General features: G+C 45.3%; 1 protein-coding gene across 1 annotated transcript in view; it reads right to left on the reverse strand.

The window, feature by feature from the left end:
* The window catches only part of TEX11 (testis expressed 11), a 1,801,876-nt gene that overhangs the window by 969,221 nt on the left and 809,352 nt on the right, over window positions 1–23,303 (reverse strand). The window contains exon 11 of the mRNA XM_040406306.1: window positions 10,554–10,632. Within this exon, the coding sequence (XP_040262240.1) occupies window positions 10,554–10,632 (79 nt within the window). The remainder of the gene's footprint in view (window positions 1–10,553; window positions 10,633–23,303) is intronic.

A 23,303-nucleotide genomic window follows, 5' to 3' on the forward strand; every position in this document is an offset into this window, starting at 1 on the left:
GGAAGAGGGATCATTTCCACGGTTATCAGGTCAGTCATTCACAAGTGGTTCGGAGGTGTTGTAGAAGTTTTATTAGGATGTGTTTCTAATATATTGTGTATTGTCATCATGTCTCTCAGTGTCAGGGTAAACCATTGGAGTGGATATCTTCCTGTGTATGTGGAGACACAGCTGCCGGGCGCAGAGGTCTCCATCGGCGAATTGTCCAATGTGCTATGCACTGGGCTGTGGGCCGGGGGAGACTGATGTGTTCAGCAGAGCAGTGTTTTCTTGACTGATGTATGGACACCGGCTAGGGCCCCCACGCAAGACACGGATTTGTTGGCTTGGCGTGGATGCATTTGTTAAGAGAACAATATATGAAAGGAACGTGCGTTTGTTGTCTCTAGTGCGCCTGATCAGCCGCTGGAAATAATGACGCTGTCCTGTAAATAAACATGCATGAGGATCATAGTAACTTTATTTGGCATTGATCACTGAGCAAGGCTGGATAAAGTTAACTCCAGTGGTAATGGGAGGTTATAGTATACATGTGTTTGTTAGCTGGCTATGTTATTTTAAATGATGTTGGTTTCTTATCTTCCTATGTCATCACTTCCTGTATATCATCACTTCCTGTATGTCATCACTTCCTGCATCCTTGTTACATGAAGTAAGTGGTCGGGTGACGGGCCGGCCCCTTTTCTATTGTTACACGTTTTGTGAGTAAGAAATAAAAGTAAAAGAGACTGGGCAGGAGGGGGGCAGTGCTCAGCAGAACTGAACATGATAACACCTTTGAGTCTTGATGAAGAGATTTACCTTTCCTTACACAAAGTCTGATGCGAGCGGATTTCTACTACAAATATTTCTATTACAGAGGGTGGGTTCCTGCACCAACAGAGGCCAAGTACACAACTGTCCAGACAGGCCACAGTTCTGTAGGATGAGGAGGAGGAGAATGATGATGAGGAGGAGAATGATGATGAGGAACCGTGCTCACAGCAGGGTGGCACCCAAAGCAGCTCATGGGCATCACTGGAGTGTGGCTGGGGGGATACAGAGGACACAGACGATACACCTCCAACAGATGACAGCTTGTCGTTGCCTCTGGGCAGCCTGGCACACATGAGCAACTACATGTTGCAATGCCTGCGCAACGACCCCCCGAGTTACCCACATTCTAACCAGTACTGATTACTGGGTGTCCACCCTACTGGATCCCCGCTACAAGGACAACGTGCAGTCCTTAATTCCGTCACTGAAGCATGATTGGAAGATACGCGAGTACAAGCACACACTGGTAGACGCACTGCTGATGGCATTCCCAGCTGACCGCGGGGGCTCAGTGAAGCACAAGGCAAAGGCAGAGGAGGAGGAAGAACTCACCAACGCAGCTGGGGCACCGCCAGCACCTCAATAGTTAGGGTTAGCATGGCTGAAATGTGGAAAAGGTTTGTCAGCACGCCACAACAACCAGCACCACCAGCTGATACGGAACGTCTTAGCAGGAAGCAACATTTCAGCAACATGGTGGAACAGTATGTGTGCACATGCCTACACGTGCTGACTAATGGGTCTGCCCCATTCAACTTCTGGGTCTCCAAATTGGGCACATGGTCTTAACTTGCCCTTTACGCTTTGGAGGTGCTGGCCTGCCCTGTGGCCAGTGTATTGTCCAAATGTGTGTTTAGCACGGCAGGGGGGGTGAGTGTGTGTCTGTTCAGCTTCTCTCTCTGGTGAATAATGATTTTAGCAGCTCCTGCTAGGGTAATTTCCCACACAGGCAGTGTGTGAGGCTGGCTGTGATTGGTCAAAACTCCTGCTGTGAGTGAGGCTGGCTGTGATGGGTCAAGACTCCTGTCCAGCAACAACAGATTAACACTATGCTTTCTGTTGTTTCTGCTGTGTCATTGAGCTTACCTTACATTATATAATGAATCTTAAAGGCATACTATCTTTTCTGCTTCTGTGAATACAAAATATAACTATTACATGACATCCAAACATGAAGTCACTGTAAATAACTCTGCTTTTGTCTTTAACACACAAACATAGGAACTGTATCAAGGTTATTGGCAGGTCTAGCTGTATAATCACACAAGCTATATTAGCAACCTAGGACAGGTCTTAGCTGGCCAGCTACACTTACTATGACTATTTTACAGCCATTTTAGTGCACCAAAGTTCGGTTTTCAATTGACTTCAATGGGGTTTGGGTTCGGGTTCGGGTTCGAGTTCGGGTCAAGTGCGGGTCCCAAACCCGAACTTTGACCTGAAGTTTGACCAAACCCGGCGAACCCGAACATCCACGGGTCCGCTTGTCCCTAAAACGCAAGGCTGGGAGGTGGAGTTACCCAAAAGGTGGAAAAGGCAGAGGGTTTCTCCTCAATCCTAATTCATCCCAGAATAAACAATGACTGTCTTTCTGTGGGAGAAAGATTAAAGTCCTTTCTCTCACATTTGAAAGAAATTACAAACAATCCCTGAATCCTCAGGATAGTAGAGAAAGGCTACAAGATAGAACTATCAAGCCCTCCCCCTAGAAGATTCACTTTGACCAAATTCAGTCAACCAGAACAGAATTCAGCTATCATGAAGGATCTCAACAAACTGTTATTCCTCCAAGCCATCAAACTAGTACCTCCAGAGGAAATATTCACGGGTCACTATTAAAACGTATTCCTGGTGAAGAAACCCAATGGAATGTTTTGTTCTATTCTCAATCTGAAATTCGTGAATCAGTGGGTGAAATACTGAAAATTCAGGATGGAGTCAATAAAATCTACAATCCAACTCATCTGTCCAGGAGCAGTCATATTATCATGTACCAATATTTCCTGAAGATCAAAAATACCAGTCCAGAAAGGCTCTTCAACATTGCACTACCAGTTTCAGTGTCTACCATTCAGCCTAGCCTCTGTGCCAAGAATATTCACAAAGATAATAGTGGAAGTGGTTTCTTTGTTGCGAAGGGAGAGAGGAATTGTGATCATCCCATATCTAGATGACTTCCTTTTATGGTAAGGTTTGGAAAAAAATCTGTTCCTGGTATGATTCTCTTCATCATAAGGACTTTTCTCTTTCTATTCAAGATATTCTTGCATTCCTGCAGGAAGATTTTGACATGGGCCTTAGACCAGTACCATAAAAGTACAGATTTCTGCTTTAAGCTGGTTTTAGACTTTCTGTTGGCAGAACATAGATGGATTAAAACCTTTTCCAGGGCTATGTCCAGAATCCGTCCTTCTATCCCGAAGTCGGGATTTACCATTGGTACTAAATTTCCTATGTAGTTCTCCTTTTGAGCCTCTAAATGAATGTAACATAAGGATGTTATCTATGAAGACGACTTTCTTGGTGGCCATATCTTCTGCTAGAAGAATAGGGGAAATACAGGCTCTGTCTATCAGAGAACCATATTTAAGATTCCAGGAGGACAGAATAATTTAAAAGCTTGATCCAGCTTTTCTTCCAAAAGTGGTGTCATCTTTCCATAGAAATCAAGAAGTAATTCTTCCTTTATTCTGTGCAGATCCAAGGAACCAGAAGGAAGAAAAATTCAATGCCCTGGACATCAGACGATCAGTCCTAGAATACTTAGACATCACACACCCATTCAGAAAGGACTCTTATTTCTGCAGTTCTCGGGGAAGAACAAAGGAAAACAGGCATCTAAATGCATCATTGCAAGATGGATCAAATCAACTATTCTATAGTCCTATTCCTCTCAAGACATGGACTGCCGTTTAAAATCACAGCCCATTTTACCCGTGCAAATGCCTCAGTTGAACAAATTTGCAGAGCGACAACTTGTTCCAGTTTTCATACATTCTTCAAGCATTACAGATTGGACATTTCAGCTCGAAAAGAGTTGGCCTTTGGACGTAAAGTCCTACAGGCCATTGTCCCTGGTATTGCTCCATGTAAGGCTGTCATGGAGGATGTCCTAGAAAGTAGGAATTAGACCTAACGGTAAATAGTTTCCAGGAATCCAACATGACAGCACCCTCCTTATTCCCTCCCTTATATTAGTGATACTTTTCATGTATATAAAAAAAATTTGGAGTTTGATAAATAAATTAGCATTTATCCTGGTGTAGTTATTGGAAAAACACTGGAGATGGAGAGAGGGGTCTTTTAACCTCTCTATGCTTCCTGTCCCTTTAGAGGTCAATAAAGACATCCTCCATGTGGTGCTGTCATGTCGGACTCTTGGAAAACTGTTTACCAGTAGGTCGAAATCCTACTTTTGACCGGTAGCGAGGGTCTATGAATGTGGATAGCCAGTAGTTATCCCTCTGCTGAAACATGACAATGCAGCTGTCCCTATATAAACATGCATCTGGCCATTTGCGCAAGGGACTTGGAGGGCTTCCCTGCCTCTATCTCCACTGCATACTGCCACGGTCTGTCAGGGTCATCTGCATTGTATTTGTCGTCGCCCTCCAGCTCCTCATGCTCTTCCTGCTCCTCTCCTGTTGCTTGGGCAGATAAACCACCTAGCTGTGTATAAAATTCCTGGGCATTTATGTCCTCCTCCACTGCCAGTTCATCCTCCTTTGGCTCATGTGGATATGAAATGGAGGTGCCACGTCTTCTCTCCCCTCCCCAATGAGATTTGTCAGCATCCCCTCGAGGACGTGAAGGAGTGGAATGACATCATTCAACCTGTGTTTCTACCGACTGATAAAAAAACGTGGCCTCCTCAAAGGACCTCAGCTAACGGTACATTTCATGCATGGGCTGCCACAGGCTAACGTGGAAGTTACACTGGGGAGTCGACCTATCCATCTACATCATTAAGAAATCGTTGACCGCCTTCCTCTGCTCATACAAGCGGTCTAACATATGGAGCGTGGAGTACAGGTGGAAACATCACATATTAGGTGATGTTGGAGAAGAGCCTTTTGCCATTGCAGCTCAAGGAGGGTGGGTTTTGCATGGTAAGAGTGGCTGAAGTGTATGCATAGTTTCCTGGACATTTTTAACAGCTCTTGCAGTTTAGTGGAAGACTTGAAGAACCGGGTGACAACGAGACTGAAAACGTGCACCATGCAGGGTGCATGGGTCAGCTCTCCCTGATGCAGCGCAGACAAAATTTTCTTCACATTATCAGTAACCATGGTTCATATGTCCGGTTGGTGAAGAGTCAGCCAGTGTTCAATTTCTTTATTGATGACACTGAGCAGTTCCTCCTCGGTGTGGCTCTGTTCACCAAGACTGACCAGGTGCAAAACCACGTAACAATGCCTAGCTTTGCATAGGTGATATGCTGGAGGACCACTGTTCACTGTGCCTAGAGGGGAGGGTGAGGACAAGGTGGAGGATGAGGAGGCAGAGGAGGACTTTGACATAGAAATCTCAGCATTACAACACGGAGGCAGCATTGCCAATACCTGGCTAAGTTGCTGGTATGCCTGGCCTGGAACGACATTTACCCAGTGGACTGTGAATGACATATATTGTCCTTGACCATAGTTTCAACTTTATACATCAGTACTAGTATGAACTCTACTAGACACTGAGAGGCCCAAGGACTGCCCCACCTTCTGCTCAATGTACTTGTGCAGGGCTGGTACAGCTTTTTTGGAAAAGTAATGTCAGCTTGGGACTCTCCACCTTGGGTGGGCACAAGCCATCAGTTCTCTTAAATGTGCAGAGTCAACTACATGGAATGGGAGGGATTTTAGTCCAAGCAACTTGGCCAGGTGCACAAGCTTTTGCACCATTGGATTAGTGCATGCATACTGTAGTTTTTTTGCAATCGGCTTGGTGATCAAGTGCTGTCAAAACAAGTGACGAGGAGTAGGAGCATCAGGAGCAATAGAAGACATTGAAGGTCGATGAGAAGGAAGGACAGCTTCCTTCTGCTGACGATGTCGAGCTCTGACTGCTGGAGATGGAGTGCACGTCGGTGGGAGATGCAGCTAAACACTAAAAAAGTGGCACAATTTTCCCAGGCAACTTTATGGCATTTTCCCTCCACCACTGCATGATACCTGCATGCCACTGCTTTTATGAACCCTTGCACTGCTAGTGTGTTCCTCACAGGTAGTCTCCCTGAGTAGCAGATGATGTACCCCTCCCATGTGTGGCTGCAGATCTCCCACTGCTTCCACCTTGCTGTCTTCCAGGCACGCTTCAACCCTGCTGTCTCACAGGCACGATGCCACCCTCGCCCCCTGATGACGATGCCCCCTCTTCATCTGTCTCTTGTGCATGTCCCTGAACTCTTTCAACAGTGCTCCTACCCAACTGTCATCATCGGTAGTTGCATGCCTAGAGGAGCCCACAGCAGACTTCCTTCTCCTCCAAGTCTGTTCTGGGCAGTAACTCCTGACTGTCCTCATAAAACTCATCCTCGCTGAAAAGCGGAGCAGAGCCAGCAGCAAACATTACTTGGCTAGCAGAAAGAGCAGCAAAAGCAAGAGGCAGGTTCAGGACAGGTGAGGGCACAGAGACAATTTCTGTGCCATGCCAACTAAGAGTGGTGTAGGAGGAACCCACCAATTCCTGGCTGTGTTTATCTGTTGTCACTTGAGATGATGGTGAAGAGCGAGTGAACCATTCCAGTACAGCTCTGGCCTGCTACCACCACCCCTTTTTCGGCTCCTACTTGTGCCAACTACAGCAACATTTTTGCCACTTCCAATTCCTGTGGAGGGCCCAGGCAACTCTCTGTTGGCCATAGTGTACAGCAACTTATCACTAATGTAACAGATTAACTATGAATGTCGCAGCAGTTGAACAAGATAAACGCAGCGATATATTAAATCACCCTTTAATACTGAGGTACAATTATTCTATGTATAAAGTAATAGATTTACTGGGAATATGCCAGCAGTTCAACAGCATGCACACAACTATATATTAGACTACCTGTTAATATTGAGGCAAAGTAATTCTATTTATAAACTAACAGATTAACAGGGATTGTATTAGCTGTTTAACTAGACTCAGACAGCGATATATTAGACCGCCCTTTAATACTGAGGCACAGTAATTCGATATATAAACGAACAGATTAACTGTGAATGTTCCAGCAGTTCAAAAAGATGCAGGCGGTGATATATTAGACCCCACTTTAATACTGAGGCACAGTAATTCTATATATAAACTAACAGATTAAATGAGATTGTGGCAGCAGTTCAACAAGATGTACATGGCAATTACACTCTCCCTGCAGTCTTCCTATGCTCTCCCTACAGTGTCTAAACACTGTCCCTACGATCTCCCTACAATGTCTCTGCACTCTCCCTATCCAATATTCTCCAATTAAAAGCTTTTTGCAATATTTTCCCTACCACATAAGCACTTGTCATGTCTTTCCCTAAGCTCAGCTCACAGTGAAATGGTGGAGACTGCACGGAATGAAGCTTTCCATAGGGCTGTGACATCACAGGGATGGCTATCTGGTGATTGGCTGGCTGCATGGCATTATGGGTCATATCGCGTTACAGGACTTCTTACTTTCACATTGTAGCATTTGTTTGCGGTTTTGCTGTGTTCCCTCTGCTACACACAGTGAAAAACGGTATTGGAAAAAATAATTATAACTGGTGTGATATACCAGTTGCCCCCACAAAAACTGATTGAAGCGGGGTGTTATATACCAATATACTTTCTTTTTTTGTGCATTTGGGTACTGTATAGTGCATTTGCACATGCGCGTATGTATAAATTATATTGCCGATATTTCGCATTGAAAAAAATAATGAATGGAGATCGCAATTTCAAATAATACATCTGGTATGTCACTGTCCATGTTGTGGGACTATTTGTGCACTTCTAGTAATTATTTCTTGGCTGCAAATATGAGCTGAAGGTTTTTCAGGTTTGTCTGCCATTAAAATGAATGGGACCCGCTGCGAACTTTCGGTTCACGAACATTTGATCGCGTTCGCGCACCGTCTCGGCAGATGTTCGTCCATCACTATTTCACAACTCAGTTTCCAAATCATTGAACATATTCCAATTCTTAGGAAAGAGAGTAACAGAACTAAGCGACTTAAACAGAGAGAGTGAAGCGACCGGGTCTGCAGGTGCAACACGTGAGGTACAGTGGGCCGATGGGGGTAGTAGTTAATTTACTAACGGTTAGCAGAGCTCCCTGGGCCGGCGTGCAGTGACGAGAAGGACAGCACCAGTTCCTTCGGGGTACACTCTGTTGTCCAGGGATTCCTGCCAGATGGTGGTTGAGGTGCCCTTGGTGATGTGAGTTTAAAGGGGTATTCTCAACACGCTATTTGATACTTACCTGCTCCCGGCGCGCTGTCCACTTCCTGGTTTTGGCACTCGGCAGGGGGCGGGCTCCATCTTGATTGAAGTCTTCTCCCGGCCGTGCCGCGCGCTGTACTGAACGCGCACGCCGCATACTATACTGGCCAGGAAGAAATCACGCGGCCTCGGCGTGCTCGTTCAGTACAGCGCGCGGCCGGCCAGGAGAAGAAGTCGTCTGCGCACGCGCGGCCACCGCGATTCCTGAGAAGAGTGGTGGCCGTAACCAGGGGAGACGGAAGACAACAGTCAGGTAAGTATATGTTTATTTACTTCTAAGGGGTGGGAATTTGTTAATTAAATATATTTAGAAAAATGATCACTGTTAAATCATTAACAGATTTAACAGTGATCATTAAGATGAGAATACCCCTTTAAGGTGCCATGGAGGCAGGGTCCCATGTTTTTGTGATGCCAGCACAGTAAGGTATAAATAGGTGATAAATTCGCACAATAAGTAGACCAATTCTCTTAACAAATTCCCAGTACTTTACTGAAGCTGATCCAAAGGTCATCAATGTGCGCAAATGTCATTTACAGTAAGGCAGCTTCTACAATGGTTCATGTTAGTTTCCAAAAGTTGCATAAGGGAAAGTTTTCCTCTATATCAGTCTTTCTCCCTTGGAGGAATATACTATTTCTGTTGTACTATATAGTCATATACTTCTGTATCCTCTCTAGGAATACTATCCCCTGACAGGTGGCCTTTCTGTCTTTGGTTATGGTGGGCAACTGGTAGCTTTATTAACACTGAAAGCCAAACAAGGCTAATTACCCAAACTTGACCCTGATATAAAGTGTATATAAAATGTAACTTTTATTCGTGCTGGTTTAAAAAAACTCTTGTGAGCCAACAAAAGTAAAAATTAGCTGCATCCAGTGCATATGCTATTAGAAATCATGCACTATAGAGATGGTAGCCTGCAGGGGACGTGTGCTACACAAATGACCATGTCTGTGAAATGCTAAAGTGAAACTGTGCAAGGATCATCAGTTACTTCACTGGCAATTAGACTCCCTTAAGGATAATGCAACACCATACACTGGTTACATATCCACTGAGGCTTTTAACTACGCTATACTGGTAGTTTAGAATCTCTCCACCTAAAGCAAAGGAGACTAGAGCCTGATAAACGACAATTAACTTCCTTTGCCAATATTCTTACTTCCTCTCTGGGTTGCCTGGATCTTCTGTAATCTTCCCCTTCTATGGGCTGATATAAAAAAATAAGTTTGGAGTTTTGATAACTGTGCAGGGGACCCACCAAGCCGCTACTCCTTGGAATAGTGCCATGTAGTTGGCAGCTGACCTATAGGAGTCAGCACCAAGGGGTCAGGCATACTTGGTAAACAGGCAGGGGTCAAGTCAGCCAGAGTTCATGCAATTCTGTGAAACTATCCGAGGTCAGAGCAGGCAGCAGAGAATCAAAGTTGATTAACAGGCAGAGGTTTGGTACATGGGCAGACAATATCACACATTCACGGGTAAACTAGTAAACTAGAAACTTAAGCTCAGGCAAGGATTAAGAAGGTAGTCCAGGATTTACCGCAGAAGCTGATTAACAATTAGAAGCAGCCACGCAACTGCCCACAGAGCAAGGAGAGGTAGGGAGTGGTGATGATGACAAAAATGGGAGTAGTAGTAGTTCAATGACTAATGTTCCTAACAGAAGTAAAGACGAACAGGGGCTGCCAATGAAACAGATGTGTGTCCCCGCTTGAAGTGTTTGTAGCACAGGGCAAGGGAGCGCATCGGAGCATAAGTTGCTCCGATGCTAAAATCAGGGGGGCTGCCTGGGTGAAAATATGGGTATGCCCAGACAACCCTTTTAAGGTTTTAAGTTATTAAAAATGTTAATTAACCATGTATCATTTTCTTTCCACTGCAAAATTATTTGCTACTTCGTGTTGTTCTATCACATGCAATCCTAATAAAAATACATTTAAGTTAGTGGGTGTAACTTGAAATGTGGAAAAGTTCAAGGGGCATGAAACTATGAATACTTTTTCAAGGCTGCATCAGTTTCTGCTTCATTTATAGTGTTTGATGAAAGTAATTTAGACCGAGACATCATACCTATTTATTGCCTTGAATGTTAATCAATAAATGATTCCATCTATTTAATTTCAAGTGGAGTGTTAAAGTTCATATGTTTACTACTGGTTATGGGTTGGGACTGAAGCACCCAAACTTTATTCTTCTTGAGTGCCACAAAACTTCTTATAAAGTTAATTGAGTAATACTCCTAAGAATTGTATAAAAACACAAGATAATAGTCAATGGCTCATCTTACCTATTGTGCTTCATAAGTAGTTTAACTGTGTTCAGGTAAATATCCAATGACAGTTCATGGCACAGCATCTCTACGGCTGCTGTAAAAGAAACACACACTGCATAATAATTCTAAATGTACATCTAATTTCAACTGTATAGACACATGTTAATAATGAATCAGTAATTTCAAGCAGTCATTAACCGCTTAAGGAACCTGCCATATTTTACCTTAGGGACCAGGCAATTTTTTGCAAATCTGATATCTGTCACTTTATGTGGTGATAACTTTAAAATGCTTTTACTTATCCAGGCCATTCTGAGTTTTCTCGTCACATATTGTACTTCATGACAGTGGTAATATTGAGTCAAAAAAATCTAATTTTTATCTATAAAAAAATACCAAATTTACAAAAAAAATTGAAAAATCTGCAAATTTCAATGTCTCTACTTTTATAATAGATAGTAATACCTCCAAAATAGTTATTACTTTACATTCCCCATATGTCAACTTCATGTTTGGATCATTGGAACGCCATATGGTTTTTGGAAGGCAGATTTAGCTGGACAGTTTTTTTTTTTACACCATGTCCCATTTGAAGCCCCACTAATGCACCCCTAGAGTAGAAACTCCAAAAGAGTGAACCCATTTTAGAAACTACACCCCTCAAGGTATTCCAAACTGATTTTTACAAACTTTGTTAACCCTTTAGGTGTTTCACAAGAATTAATGAAAATGGAGATGAAGAATTTTACTTTTGGCAGATTTTCCATTTTAATCAATTTTTTCCAGTAACAAAGGGTTAACAGCCAAACAAAACTCAATATTTATGGCCCTGATTCTGTAGTTTACAGAAAAACGCTTTTTGTGATTGTAAACTGCTGTACGGGTATACGGCATGGCGCAGAAGGAAAGGAACTTTGGAAGGCAGATTTTGCTGGACTGGTTTTTTCACATGTCCCATTTAAGCCCCCCTGAAGCACCACTAACGTAGAAACTCCAAAAAAGTGACCCCATTTTGGAAACTACGGGATAAAGTGGCAGTTTTGCTGGTACTATTTTAGGCTACATATGATTTTTGGTTGCTCTATATTACACGTTTTGTGAGGCAAGGTAATAAAAAATAGCTGTTTTGGCACCATTTAAATTTTTTGTTATTTACAATGTTCATCTAACAGGTTAGATTATGTAGTATTTTTATAAAGCAGGTTGTTACGAACACGACTATCAAATATGACTACTTTTTTTAGTTGTTTGTTTCAGTTTTACATAATAAAGCATTTTTGAAAAAAATTATTTTTTAGTGTCTACACATTCTGAAAGCCGTAGCTTTTTTATTTTTTGGGAGACTGTCTTATGTAGGGGCTCATTTTTTTTCGGTATGAGATGACAGTTTGATTGGTACTATTGTGGGGTGTGTATGCCTTTTTGATCGCTTGGTAATACACTTTTTGTGATGTAGAGTGACAAAAAATGGCTTTTTTGACACACTTTTTTTTTTCTTTTTTACGGTGTTCAACTGAGGGGTTAGGTCATGGTATATTTTTATACAGTAGGTTCTTATGGGTGCGGCAATACCTAATATGTCAACTTTTTTTAAATTTATTTAAGGCTTACACAATAATATTGTCACAGTGTGGTTCACCGTGACATGGTTTGCCATGAAGATTGGCTGCACGCCTTCTGCGTACTGTCTGCGGGTGATTCTGTGCAGGCTGCTTGCTTTTGGCTGCATGCTGGCTGCGGTATCTTGTGTGTTCCTGCCCGTATGTGTGCGTGTACCCCCCTTTGGCAGTATTGTCTCCCTGTGGGTATTCAGGTCTGTCGCGCTCTTGCGTACTGGCTGCAGTGTTCCGTGCATGCTGGTTGCTAAAGGCAACTTCCTGTATCGCAACTAGGTGGCTGCCGTTTCTGGTTACCCCTGCCCTGATTTGGCACCCCCCCCATTTTGGTTCTGCTGGGGTTAATCTCCCCGGTTTAGTTCCTGGGTGTGTACTTTCAGGTGCGCTCGTTAGGCTGCTATTTCTGCCTTTGAGTGTGGAGTGTTGAGGTCAGTCTTAGTCAGTCTGTCTTTGTCATGTCTTGTGGGTGTTTCAACCTTATGCTCTGTCATGTCTGTCTATGTTTGCCTTGCCAGGTTTTGCCCTTTGCTGCTGACCCAAGGGGTCCGGCCATCTACGTCTCGGTATGTGCTGCCTGGTTCTGCATTGTTGTCTTCTGTCCTGTACCATGCTGTGCCTTGTTCTTTGCTGTACCATGCTATGCCTTGTCCCTGTCCTGTACCTTTCTATGCCTTGTCCATGCTTTGTACTATGCCTTGTATCATGCCTTGTTTCTGCCCTGTATTAGTTCGCCTAGCAGTGCGTAACTGCATCCGATAGCCTAGCAGAGCTTATCTGCGTCTGTTCCTGTTCATGTCTGTTTCATGTTCCTGTTATTGTCTGTCTGGCAGTCCTTACTGCTTCTAGTATTCCGTTCATGTCTGCTTCTGTTCTTGTCAGTCCATGTACACCTTCGGAAGATGGTTCCTGTGTTCCCTGGGGGGGAATGCCTATTCTCTGCCTTGCTATGCCTTGTCTGTCTCTACGTCTTTTCCCTGTTCTCTACCATGCCATACTTTGGTCATGTACTGTCGGTACCTTGTCTGGTATCTCCTTGCCGCCGACTCCTGCTGCCACTGACTTTGTTCACGCTCTGGAGTAGCCCCTGGCAACTACCGTGGCTCAAGTCTATCCTCACCACCGGAGGAGCTAGTGAAGACCTGGTGTTGCTTAGTTACGCCCCTCCAGAGTATTGCTAGTCAGTGGTGCAGGGGATTCTCAACCACTGATCTGGTTCAGTATATTGAGGTCTTCTATTATTGTCATTATCACGTGCCTTGGTTCCTTTTTATGGTTATGTGTTCCGTGGTCCTTGACCTGTTTTGCCTTGTCCAGCTCGTATGACGTCCTTGAGGTCCTCCTTGGGACCCCCGGCACATGACAAATATCATTTTTGAAAAAAAAAAAACATTGTTGTGTCGCCATAGTTTGAGAGCCATAGTTTTTGTTATTTTTAGGGTGATTGTCTTAGGTAGGGTATCATTTTTGCGGGAAGAGATGATGGTTTTATTGGCACTATTTTGGGGTGCATATGACTTTTGTGATGTAAGGTGACTAGGGATGAGCGAACCCGAACTCTATAGTTCGGGTTCGTACCGAATTTTGGGGTGTCCGTGACACGGACCCGAACATTTTCGTAAAAGTCCGGGTTCGGGTTCGGTGTTCGGCGCTCTCTTGGCGCTTTTTGAAAGGCTGCAAAGCAGCCAATCAACAAGCGTCATACTACTTGCCCCAAGAGGCCATCACAGCCTTGCCTACTATTGGCATGGCTGTGATTGGCCAGTGCAGCATGTGACCCAGCCTCTATATAAGTTTGGGTCACGTAGCGCTGCACGTCACTCTGCTCATACAAGCATAGGGAGAGGTTGCAGCTGCGACGTTAGGGCGAGATTAGGCAGATTAACTCCTCCAAAAGACTTCATTCAGTGATCGATCTCCAGCTGTGGATCATTGAAGTGCTGATATTCAATTGCTCACTTTTTTTAGGCTGCCCAGAGCGTTTTTAGATCACTTTTTTCTGGGGTGATCGGCGGCCATTTCGTGGCTTGTGGTGCGCCAGCACAAGCTACCACCAAGTGCATTTAACCATCAATAGTGTGGTTATTTTTTGCTATATCCTACATCAGGTGCAGGCTGAGCCTGTGTCACCCAAGTGCATTTAACCATCAATAGTGTGGTTATTTTTTGCTATATCCTACATCAGGGTCAAGCTTTCATCAAGTGCATTTAACCATCAATAGTGTGGTTATTTTTTGGCCATATACTACATCAGGTGCAGGCTGAGCCTGTGTCACCTAAGTGCATTTAACCATCAATAGTGTAGTTATTTTTTGGCCATATACTACATCAGGGGCAAGTTGAGCCTGTCACCCAGCGCCTAAAAAATAGGCCTGACATTTATATTCCTCCAAATCAGTACTGTTTTAGCTGGTCAAGTTATTTTTAGTGACCGTAAAAGCACAGTTTTTGTTCTGGGTTGAGAAACAATTCCCAAATTTGCCATTCTAAAAAATAATTGTGGTTTCTGCTGTATCAGGCCTACTTTAAATCTATCCCTAAAAGGGTATATTAGATTCAAGGTGCTGATAGGGTCATTCTGAAAAACTTAACACACACGCTACAGTGCAGATACAAGTCTAATTCTGTGATTAAACGTATACCTGTCACACAGCGCCTAAAAAATAGGCCTGACATTTATATTCCTCCAAATCAGTACTGTTTTAGCTGGTCAAGTTATTTTTAGTGACCGTAAAAGCACAGTTTTTGTTCTGGGTTGAAAAACAATTCCCAAATTTGCCATTCTAAAAAATAATTGTGGTTTCTGCTGTATCAGGCCTACTTTAAATCTATCCCTAAAAGGGTATATTAGATTCAAGGTGCTGATAAGGTCATTCTAAAAAACTTAACACACACGCTACAGTGCAGATACAAATCTAATTCTGTGATTAAACGTATACCTGTCACACAGCGCCTAAAAAATAGGCCTCACATTTATATTCAGCTAAATATGTCATTACTGGTGTGCCTGTATTAGTGTAATACGGTACCTAAATAGATAGCCAGACAGTGTTAGGTGTCTGTAAAAAAAAGGCCTGGATTTTAATTCAATACATTGGCCCGAATAATATTTTTCTTATTGTGGTGAACGGTAACAATGAGGAAAACATCTAGTAAGGGACGCGGAAGCGGACGTGGACATGGTCGTGGTGGTGTTAGTGGACCCTCTGGTTCTGGGACAGGACGTGGCCGTTCTGCCACAGCCACACGTCCTAGTGTACCAACTACCTCAGGTCCCAGTAGCCGCCAGAATTTACAGGGATATTTGGTGGGGCCCAATGCCGTTCTAAGGATGGTAAGGCCTGAGCAGGTACAGCCATTAGTCAATTGGGTGGCCGACAGTGCATCCAGCACGTTCACATTATCTCCCACCCAGTCTTCTGCAGAAAGCGCACAGATGGCGCATGAAAACCAAGCACATCAGTCTGTCACATCACCCCCATGCATATCAGGGAAACTGTCTGAGCCTCAAGTTATGCAGCAGTCTCTTATGCTGTTTGAAGACTCTGCTGCCAGGGTTTCCCAAGGGCATCCACCTAGCCCTTCCCCAGGGGTGGAAGAGATAGAATGCACTAACGCACAACCACTTATGTTTCCTGATGATGAGGACATGGGAATACCACCTCAGCACGTCTCTGATGATGACGAAACACAGGTGCCAACTGCTGCGTCTTTCTGCAGTGTGCAGACTGAACAGGAGGTCAGGGATCAAGACTGGGTGGAAGACGATGCAGGGGACGATGAGGTCCTAGACCCCACATGGAATAAAGGTCGTGCCACTGACTTTCACAGTTCGGAGAAAGAGGCAGTGGTGAGACCGCGCCAACAGCGTAGCAAAAGACAAAGAGGGAGCAGTGGGCAAAATCAGAACACCCGCCGCCAAGAGACTCCGACTGCTACTTACCGCCGCCATCTGGGACCGAGCACCCCAAAGGCAGCTTCAAGGAGTTCCCTGGCATGGCACTTCTTCAAACAATGTGCTGACGACAAGACCCGAGTGGTTTGCACGCTGTGCCATCAGAGCCTGAAGCGAGGCATTAACGTTCTAAACCTTAGCACAACCTGCATGACCAGGCACCTGCATGCAAAGCATGAACTGCAGTGGAGTAAACACCTTAAAAACAAGGAAGTCACTCAGGCTCCCCCTGCTACCTCTTCTGCTGCTGCCGCCGCCTCGGCCTCTTCCTCCGCCTCTGGAGGGACGTTGGCACTTGCCGCCCAGCAAACATGGGATGTACCACCAACACCACCACCTGCGTCACCAAGCATCTCAACCATGTCACACGGCAGCGTTCAGCTCTCCATCTCACAAACATTTGAGAGAAAGCGTAAATTCCCACCTAGCCACCCTCGATCCCTGGCCCTCAATGCCAGCATTTCTAAACTACTGGCCTATGAAATGCTATCATTTAGGCTGGTGGAGACAGACAGCTTCAAACAGCTCATGTCGCTTGCTGTCCCACAGTATGTTGTTCCCAGCCGGCACTACTTCTCCAAGAGAGCCGTGCCCTCCCTGCACAACCAAGTATCCGATAAAATCAAGTGTGCACTGCGCAACGCCATCTGTGGCAAGGTCCACCTAACCACAGATACGTGGACCAGTAAGCACGGCCAGGGACGCTATATCTCCCTAACTGCACACTGGGTAAATGTAGTGGCGGCTGGGCCCCAGGCGGAGAGCTGTTTGGCGCACGTCCTTCCGCCGCCAAGGATCGCAGGGCAACATTATTTGCCCCCTGTCTCCTCCTCCTCCTACTCAGCTTCCTCCTCCTCTTCTTCCACCTGCTCATCCAGTCAGCCACACACCTTCACCACCAACTTCAGCACAGCCTGGGGTAAACGTCAGCAGGCCGTTCTGAAACTCATATGTTTGGGGGACAGGCCCCACACCGCACAGGAGTTGTGGCGGGGTATAGAACAACAGACCAACGAGTGGTTGCTGCCGGTGAGCCTCAAGCCCGGCCTGGTGGTGTGCGATAATGGGCGAAATCTCGTTGCAGCTCTGGGACTAGCCGGTTTGACGCACATCCCTTGCCTGGCGCATGTGCTGAATTTGGTGGTGCAGAAGTTCATTCACAACTACCCCGACATGTCAGAGCTGCTGCATAAAGTGCGGGACGTCTGTTCGCGCTTCCGGCGTTCACACCCTGCCGCTGCTCGCCTGTCTGCGCTACAGCGTAACTTCAGCCTTCACGCTCACCGCCTCATATGCGACGTGCCCACCAGGTGGAACTCGACCTTGCACATGCTGGACAGACTGTGCGAGCAGCAGCAGGCCATAGTGGAGTTTCAGCTGCAGCACGCACGGGTCAGTCGCACTGCGGAACAGCACCACTTCACCACCAATGACTGGGCCTCCATGCGAGACCTGTGTGCCCTGTTGCGCTGTTTCGAGTACTCCACCAACATGGCCAGTGGCGATGACGCCGTTATCAGCGTTACAATACCACTTCTATGTCTCCTTGAGAAAACACTTAGGGCGATGATGGAAGAGGAGGTGGCCCAGGAGGAAGAGGGGTCATTTTTAGCACTTTCAGGCCAGTCTCTTCGAAGTGACTCAGAGGGAGGTTTTTTGCAACAGCAGAGGCCAGGTACAAATGTGGCCAGACAGGGCCCACTACTGGAGGACGAGGAGGACGAGGATGAGGAAGAGGTGGAGGTGGAGGAGGATGAGGATGAAGCAGGTTCACAGCGGGCTGGCACCCAACGCAGCTCGGGCCCATCACTGGTGCGTGGCTGGGGGGAAACACAGGACGATGACGATACGCCTCCCACAGAGGACAGCTTGTCCTTACCTCTGAGCAGCCTGGCACACATGAGCGACTACATGCTGCAGTGCCTGCGCAACGACAGCAGAGTTGCCCACATTTTAACGTGTGCGGACTACTGGGTTGCCACCCTGCTGGATCCCCGGTACAAAGACAATGTGCCCACCTTACTTCCTACACTGGAGCGTGATAGGAAGATGCACGAGTACAAGCGCACGTTGGTAGACGCGCTACTGAGAGCATTCCCAAATGTCACAGGGGAACCTGTGGAAGCCCAAGGCAAAGGCAGAGGAGGAGCAAGAGGTCGCCAACGCAGCTGTGTCACGGCCAGCTCCTCTGAGGTCAGGGTTAGCATGGCAGAGATGTGGAAAAGTTTTGTCACCACGCCACAGCTAACTGCACCACCACCTGATACGGAACGTGTTAGCAGGAGGCAACATTTCAATAACATGGTGGAACAGTACCTGTGCACACCCCTCCACGTACTGACTGATGGTTCGGCCCCATTCAACTTCTGGGTCTCCAAATTGTCCACGTGGCCAGAGCTAGCCTTTTATGCCTTGGATGTGCTGGCCTGCCCGGCGGCCAGCGTTTTGTCTGAAAGTGTATTCAGCACGGCAGGGGGCGTCATTACAGACAAACGCAGCCGCCTGTCTACAGCCAATGTGGACAAGCTGACGTTCATAAAAATGAACCAGGCATGGATCCCACAGGACCTGTCCATCCCTTGTGCAGATTAGACATTAACTACCTCCCCTTAACAATATATTATTGTACTCCAGGGCACTTCCTCATTCAATCCTATTTTTATTTACATTTTACCATTATATTGCGGGGCAACCCAAAGTTGAATGAACCTCTCCTCTGTCTGGGTGCCGGGGCCTAAATATGTGACAGTGGCCTGTTCCAGTGGTAAGTGACGTGAAGCCTGATTCTCTGCTATAACATGAAGACTGATTCTGTGCTGACATGAAGCCAGATTCTCTGTTACGGGACCTCTCTCCTCTGCCTGGGTGCCTGGGCCTAAATATGTGACAGTGGCCTGTTCCAGTGGTGGGTGACGTGAAGCCTGATTCTCTGCTATAACATGAAGACTGATTCTGTGCTGACATGAAGCCAGATTCTCTGTTACGGGACCTCTCTCCTCTGTCTGGGTGCCGGGGCCTAAATATGTGACAGTTGCCTGTTCCAGTGGTGGGTGACGTGAAGCCTGATTCTCTGCTATGACATGAAGACTGATTCTCTGCTGACATGAAGCCAGATTCTCTGTTACGGGACCTCTCTCCTCTGTCTGGGTGCCGGGGCCTAAATATGTGACAGTGGCCTGTTCCAGTGGTGGGTGACGTGAAGCCTGATTCTCTGCTATGACATGAAGACTGATTCTCTGCTGACATGAAGCCAGATTCTCTGTTACGCGACCTCTCTCCTCTGCCTGGGTGCCTGGGCCTAAATATGTGACAGTGGCCTGTTCCAGTGGTGGGTGACGTGAAGCCTGATTCTCTGCTATGACATGAAGACTGATTCTGTGCTGACATAAAGCCAGATTCTTTGTTACGGGACCTCTCTCCTCTGCCTGGGTCTAAATATGTGACAGTGGCCTGTTCCAGTGGTGGGTGACGTGAAGCCTGATTCTCTGCTATGACTTGAAGACTGATTCTGTGCTGACATGAAGCCAGATTCTCTGTTACGGGACCTCTCTCCTCTGTCTGGGTGCCGGGGCCTAAATATGTGACAGTGGCCTGTTCCAGTGGTGGGTGACGTGAAGCCTGATTCTCTGCTATGACATGAAGACTGATTCTGTGCTGACATGAAGCCAGATTCTCTGTTACGGGACCTCTCTCCTCTGTCTGGGTGCCAGGGCCTAAATGTGTGACAGTGGCCTGTTCCAGTGGTGGGTGACGTGAAGCCTGATTCTCTGCTATGACATGAAGACTGATTCTCTGCTGACATGAAGCCAGATTCTCTGCTATGGCATGAAGAGACTGATTCTCTGCTGACGTGAAGCCAGATTCTCTGCTATGGGACCTCTGTCCAATTGATATTGGTTAATTTTTATTTTTTTTATTTTTATTTTAATTCATTTCCCTATCCACATTTGTTTGCAGGGGATTTACCTACATGTTGCTGCCTTTTGCAGCCCTCTAGCTCTTTCCTGGGCTGTTTTACAGCCTTTTTAGTGCCGAAAAGTTCAGGTCCCCATTGACTTCAATGGGGTTCGAGACGAAGTTCGGGTCTGTTTCGGATCCCGAACCCGAACATTTCCGGGAAGTTCGGCCGAACTTCTCGATCCCGAACATCCAGGTGTTCGCTCAACTCTAAATGTGACAAAAAATTGCTTTTTTAACACCATTATTATAATTTTTTTTTTTTTACGGTGTTCACCTGAGAGGTTAGGTCATGCGATATTTTTATACAGCAGGTTCTTACGGACACGGCAATACCTTATACAGATGTAGCAGGGTTAGCACTCCAGCTCTTAACTTAAATTTCTTTACTCATCGCGTTATCTTGAGACAAAAGCATTGAAAAGCAATTGAAGGTGTTTGCTTAGATTAGATAACACAACTCAGAAATCTCAGAAAACAGGAGTGTTAACTCTACTCCATCCGCATGTCTACTTTTTTCTTTATTAAAGTTTTACACAAATAAATCATTTTTGAAACAAAAAAATTATGTTTTAGTGTCTTCATATTCTGAGAGCCATAGATTTTTTTACATTTTTGGGCGATTGTTTTAGGTAGATGCTCATTTTTTGCGGGATGAGGTGACGGTTAGATTGGTACTCTTTTAGGGAGGCATACGCCTTTTTGATTGCTTGGTGTTGCACTTTTAGTGATGTAAGGTGACAAAAAGTTTTCTTTTTTAGCACAGCTTATATTTACATTATTTGACGGTATTCACCTGAGGGGTTAGGTCATGTGATATTTTTATGGAGCAGGTCGTTACGGATGTGGCAATACCTAACATGTATACTTTTTTTATTTATTTAAGTTTTACACAATAATATCATTTTTGAAACAAAAAAAATCATGTTTTAGTGTCTCCATAGAGAGCCATAGTTTTTAAAATGTTTTTGGCGATTGTCTTAGGTAGGGTATAATATTTTGCAGGATGAGGTGACGGTTAGATTGGCACTATTTTGGGGTACATATGACTTTTTGATCGCTTGCTATTACACTTTTTGTGATGAAAGGTGACAGAAAATGGCTTTTTTGACACCGTTTTTATTTTTTACGGTGTTTACCTGAGGGGATAGGTCATGTGGTATTTTTATAGAGCAGGTTGTTACGGACGCGGTGATACCTAATTTGTATACTTTTTTTATTTACTTAAGTTTTACGCAATAACAGCATTTTTTAAACAAAAAAAATGATGTTTTAGTGTCTCCATAGTCTGAGAGCCATAGTTGTTTTCTTTTTTGGGCAATTGTCTTAGGTAATGGCTCATTTTTTGTGGGATGAGGTGACGGTTAGATTAGTACTATTTTGGGGGGCATACGCCTTTTTGATCACTTGGTTGCACTTTTACTGTTGTGTTCATTTGAGGGGTTAGGTTATGTTTTTGACATTTTTTTTAACTTTATTTTGGGAAAAGGACGCTTTTTTTTAACTTGAAACTGTCACGATCAGTGTGGGGGGAAAACTCCATATTTAACGCAGAAGGGAAGGGTAACAATAACTGGGCCTGGAAACGAAGGAAGGAACAGGTCACCTCCTAAACAACCCTAATCCGGGTCCTAACATCCTATCAATATGAATAGACCTTGAAGGTAGGAATATTCATATGCAGGATACCTAGGCCCTTATATCCCTATAATGCCCTGGAATAAGGTTAGGACCAGAGACAACCCATTTCTCCCCAGAAGGATGAATTGAAGTCTCTGTCTCCGGCCCATATACAAACAACAATAGAAGGGGCGGCACTCACCAATGCGATGTAATAAAATCAATCCTTTATTTCGTACAGGGTACAATGTACAGGGCTGGCGGTGGCAGAATCCACGTTACATTCACAAAGTAGTGGCGACGGCCGTTTTGCGCAAGTTTGCGCTTCCTCAGGCCACTGACGTGGTAGAAAAGGAGAAAACTCGCAACTACAAAAGCTTTACAGAGTACAACTGACCAGCTAGTTAGAAGACAGGAAGACATTCTATAAACCGCACCTCCAAGAGTGAGAAGCGGCTACTTATGGGGAAGGTAAATTACCAACACGCAACACCTGAAGCAAGGGATGTGGCATTCACACAATATGATCCACAAGTAACTTGTCAATTTAACCCACGTGTTGCCAGTCTCTAATCTCCTGGTACCTGCCACGGAAACATCCGTGACAGAAACGTACATTTTTTTTTGTAAAACTTTATTTTTAAACTTTTTTTTTTTCACTTAATTTTTTGTCCCACTCTGGGACTTCAACTTTTGGGGGTCTGATCCCCTTTGCAATGCATCACAAAACTTCTGTATTGTGATGCATTGGCTGTAGGTGTATTACAGACTGTAATACACTTACAGCCTGTTTGCCTGTGAGATCAAGGGGGCTGGATCTCACAGGCTGTCACGGAAGGCAGCAACGATGCCTAAGGAAGGCATCGGGCTTACTTCCCTGCCTTCGGGTCCCTGTCACAGCTTTCCGGGGTGCCGATGGAAGCTCTCTCCCTCCCTCTACACATTGCACGTGCCGTGGTCATCGATGACCGCGGCACATCATGGATTAATGTGCCGGCATCAGTGATTTCACCGATGCCGGCGTATGCAGCAGGGGTCCGGCTATCAGTAACTACCGGACCCCTGCTGCGGATCAGGCGGGAGCATCTCCTGCACCCGCTTGATCACCACACCGTACATGTACGGCGCTGGTCCTTAAGGGGTTAATAAGCAACATAGTGTTCATGTAGTGACTGAATTGCAGACCATAACAGTTGTCTTTACTGAAAGTATCAAAGCTTTATGATTAAAGTTTACTTTAAAAGTGCTCAGCTTGTAGGCCAATGGTCACTCTGAGGGCAAGGATATTTGAATTCTCCGGAACTCTATATGCACATGGCCTTTCACACTAGCCAAACGATGTTCACATTGGTCACTGGTTGCTTCCCTACTAGTTTAGCAAGGTTTTAAAGTTGTCCTTCCCCTTTAATTCTTTGTATTGTAGTTGGTTATTCTTGTCTGATACCTGGCCGTGTTCCTGAAGAATTGTACATGCGTACGGACCTTTAGGTGGGGCCAGGTGACTAGCTTTGTAACAAAGAGCTCAGCTCCATAGAAGACATCATCAGGGTAAGATGTATCTTGCTACCGTCACCTCACTATGTATCATATGGGCATAGGCCGAGTGCACTGTTGGGCACT

This window comes from Bufo bufo, chromosome 8 (assembly GCF_905171765.1).
Source record: "Bufo bufo chromosome 8, aBufBuf1.1, whole genome shotgun sequence".
Classification (NCBI taxonomy): Eukaryota; Metazoa; Chordata; class Amphibia; order Anura; family Bufonidae; genus Bufo; species Bufo bufo.